General features: G+C 34.6%; 1 protein-coding gene across 1 annotated transcript; it reads left to right on the top strand.

Moving 5' to 3' along the window:
- The first annotated feature begins 718 nt into the window (after positions 1 to 718).
- LOC105363885 (uncharacterized) lies at positions 719 to 2,915 on the top strand. The gene is made up of 2 exons (XM_011501689.1): positions 719 to 736; positions 931 to 2,915. The coding sequence occupies exons 1-2, from the start codon at positions 719 to 721 to the stop codon at positions 2,641 to 2,643; spliced, it is 1,731 nt and encodes a 576-aa protein (XP_011499991.1). The 3' UTR covers positions 2,644 to 2,915.
- The last annotated feature ends 1,448 nt before the right edge of the window (positions 2,916 to 4,363 follow it).

The raw sequence follows: 4,363 nt of genomic DNA, 5'->3' as shown, positions 1-4,363 counted from the left end.
AAAAAAAAACTTACCATATGAATTGCATAGCATAGAGGATAAACAAAATCATTAATTGTACGGGAATAGTATGGTGTTTGCTCGTTAAATTTTAAAAAATGTACTATATTTTTAGACTACTATATATTTTGTAAATGGAAGCACACAAATGCTTTAAGATGGGATTTATGTCCTTATCGATAGAGTTGCCAAAACGTCATATCATCATATTTACTAGTAATAGGCAGTCGTTAAAAGTGTATTTATTATAACGTTTGCTGTTAATTTCAGATGTGCAAAAATGTATTTACTGTAAGCAAAAAAATCAAAAATTTTCCATCCAACTTTTTACAATTAAAATATTTTCTATTCAATAACCGAAGCATCGTTGGAATTAATTTTTTCTATTTATAATAACGAAGTGATATCAGACATGTAAACTTCGCTCTCATACAATCTCAATAAATTAAATTAGCGTATTTTTGTTTTTTTCTTTTTTTTCATTCTATTATCAATATAATGTCAATCAATAATATCAAAATGAAAATTAAAGGAAAATTTCTTAATAATTTCACTGGGCAGTAAGATAATTCAATTATGTATTTCATATAAATTAATTTATATTATAAAATATTGACTAAAGGTGATTTGTGTCAGGATATAATACCTTAGAATTACCAATTTTAATTAATTACCGAACACTCTACTTTTACTATTTAAAACAATATATTTTTTAATCATGTACAAGCACACTTATGTAAATATATTCATTCAATAATGCACTAATTCATAATAAAATAATTTTCTATATTAATAAACGAATCACAAATGTATTGACCTCTTGGAATTGAGGCTCAATTCAATATATATATATATATATATATATATATATATATATATACGCAAGATAAAATATCATGATACTCATACGTACGTTCTTATGTTTTTTAGATATTGCTGCAAGCGACACTTGTATGGGAACAAAATTTAGCAGCACCCGCGCCTGTGTCCTCCAAAAAGAACGACATTCTAGCTGGCACGGAATTCCTCTCCGTCTTCATCAATGGAGCTATGGCTCCTCGTCCAACGCGACGACGTATCAGTCTCAAATGCAGTAACACAGCTGACAATGTTGCTGCTGAATCAAAAAACGATGAAGCCAATATATTTAGAATATCTCGGGTGCCGATCTCGGTTAAGCCTACTGTAGCAAGACCGCGAACAACCTTGAACCGTGAAGAGGGTATACGCTACTATCCGATCAGTCATAAACTTTTGGACAATAGGCATCATAGCTTCGAAACGATCGTAGACGACCTTGGCAGACCAGGTGATATATCCTCAAAATTTATAGCCAAAACGGGCGATACCGCTAGAAAGTCTCATAATAATGGCAAAACGTCTAACAAGTCCGCCAAGCCTATGAACCAAAAAGTAATTGGCGTAAGCGTGACATCTAGCGTCGAAGCGACACCCTATAAAGTTAGAGTCGAGCATCACGATCCTAATGATATCTCGATGATAACACGGCCACCACCGGTAATCGCCACGACGGTTTATACAATACCAACTTCATCGTCGGTTTCCACGACGCTTTCCCAAGCCCAAGGAACTACGAAGATTATGGACGTTACACCGTCGCCTGCTCGCCTTGTAACGGAGGAACTCAGTAACATAGTTTCGGAATCGAATAGAAGCGAATTCTCCGTGGAAGAAGGAGCACCAAAGACAAGCCTGCAGGATCGAACCTTTGTTACCCCACGACCTACTCTAAAGCATCATACGATACCGGTCGATAAACATCATGATAGCCGGGATTCAGTCGTGAGCAGCAGCAATACCGAACCCGTTGAACAAAGATACGAGTTTGCAGAGGGCAATTCTGAAATGAAAGAGATAAATCACGAATTGCCCGAAGTTCAAGGACCTCTGTTGCGTAATCAGGGGCGTAAGGTAGGCAGGCATTTTGAAGAATCGTCGTTTAATCATCCAACGAAAATTTATGCCACGAAACAAAATGGCAAAGCTTATGAAAATCAGCACGCGAAAGTCTACAGCGATTCGTCAAAGGTATTCGGCGAGACATCCAAAATCTATGGGGAGCCAGAAAAAATATACAGCGAGCCGTCGAAAATTTATTCAGAACCTGCGAAAATTTACGGAGAACCATCGAAGGTTTACAGCGAGCCATCGAAAGTATACGGCGAACCTTCCAAAATCTACGGCGAGCCAGAAAAAATCTATTCCGAGCCTGCGCAAGTTTATTCGCAACCGGCTAAGGTTTACTCGGAGCCCTCCAAGATATACGGTGAGCCAGCAAAGATCTATAATACAAACGGACAAGCTGCGGGCGAGCCGGAGGAAAACAATTACGAGGTAGACGAGGCCGTGAGCGTCGGCAGTAACGGCAACGCTCATGGTCCACAATCATTTACCGAAGCTACTAATCTCGATGAAGATGGCCATAAGGTGGGTTATGTGGTGGAAGGGCGCAATTACCGAAAATACCGAGTGGAAGAAAGGACACCGGATGGATTTATCGTTGGGGAATATGGTGTCGTTAGTCACGATGATGGTTCATTAAGAGGAGTCAGATACACCGCGGATGGAACGATCAATCCACGTCTCATTTATGATGCTCTGATGAAGTTCCTCGCACTCTAATCGCATGCATATCGCGTTAATTTTCTAACGAATATTATTGCTCCTTTCCTGATGAGGACTGATTTTATAAAGAAATTTATAACGCATTATATCAGAGTAATAATACATTTGCCGACTCATGATTTCTACAAGAAAGAATAATACATGGATATTGATAATTTAGATTATACGATCGTTACTGTCTGCATAGACGATCGCGTAGAATGTAAGAAAGTAATATTCGTCTCGATTGAAGATAGGTCAAAATTTATAATTCAAGTATGAAATATTTTCCTTCCTACGAATTATTAAAGAATTATTTTATTATCGTTACACATGAAAACAAACCAGGTTCGTAGTTTCTTGATAAAAAAAAAAAAAAAAAAAAAAAAAAAAAAAAAAAACTATAAATGTAAAGAACACTTGAAAATTAATCGATGATTACACGCATAATATTACATTCTATATAATGCTAATTTCTTTTACAAAGAGATGATTTTCTTTCTGTATAGGCATGTGTTGGCATATATGTATATACGGCTTTATAGCATTCTTGGTATGAATTTGTTTTGCGATTTTATTGCCATCGAGTCATGACGACCGAACGACTGATTTCTTTTTTTCCCTTTATATATCTGCTCTTGCCAACTCAACTGCCTCATTCTTAATTTTAAGCGTGACTTTTAGAATGTAAGACGATAGATCGCTAGACAATCTCGAAATTATTTATAAGTCAACATTTATATATTTTGAGAAATAAATTGTTCGCCAATCGTCAAACATCTCTATTATAATTGTTAGACGGTGAAGAACTTTTTAATTTATATATAAATTACTAGGGATTTTTTTTTATTTTAATGTTTGACACTAGTTTTACGGAATCTTATACTTCCGCGGAAACATTAAATTGGCGCATCTGCCTTTACTTCGGCACAAGCGAAGTAATAAAGCTAATCGTCAAATTTAAGATAAATATCTATTGTAATTTACAGTTAAGCATCATTTTCTTTGTATTTACTATTTAAACATATATAGCCATTAATCTTTAAATGCACCTCTTCATCATCAGCGCTTGAAATTGAATTAGATGTGAGTTTTCATGGAATTCTTTCGCGATTAAAGCAGCTGAATATCTCGATTCGGTATCACTGGTACTAGTGAATTATAATAAAAATTGCTGTAAAAAAATCGCTGTGGCCCAAGTGACGGTTTTTAGGGTCCTTTCGAACTAAAATCTAATCCAAAACTGCAATAATTATGCTGAATTATGCTGAATTATGCTGAATTATGCTGAATTATGCTGTTATTATAAGTTAGCTTCGTTAAAGTTTTTGGACGTTAGTGATAGGAATTTGCTTCTGTGATGAAAATGCGAATTTGTCAATATCACAGCTGCCAGAGCCTTCCGGATTTCTAATAAATATTTAATGATAACATTGTAATAGACTTGATTAATACATATTTAATTGATAATTTATAAATTTTAATATTGCCAATAATGAAAATCAATTTACACTTGAAATGAATGAATGAAAACTTCTTAATTGATTAATTAATAATCTATATCACACGTTGAAGTATATGATATTGTTTGTATTAAGCTAACATATTAAATAGTATTAATTTTTTTCATCCGTTTCTTCACGATATAAGTACATCGTTAATGTATGATATTTGAAATATATCGAACAAAACAATATCGAGTGCTTGATAATGGATTATTGAGCAGCCATTAAGCATA

The sequence above is a fragment of the Ceratosolen solmsi genome, unplaced genomic scaffold (assembly GCF_000503995.2).
Source record: "Ceratosolen solmsi marchali unplaced genomic scaffold, CerSol_1.0 scaffold28, whole genome shotgun sequence".
Classification (NCBI taxonomy): Eukaryota; Metazoa; Arthropoda; class Insecta; order Hymenoptera; family Agaonidae; genus Ceratosolen; species Ceratosolen solmsi.
This window is presented reverse-complemented; position numbering and strand designations above follow the sequence as displayed.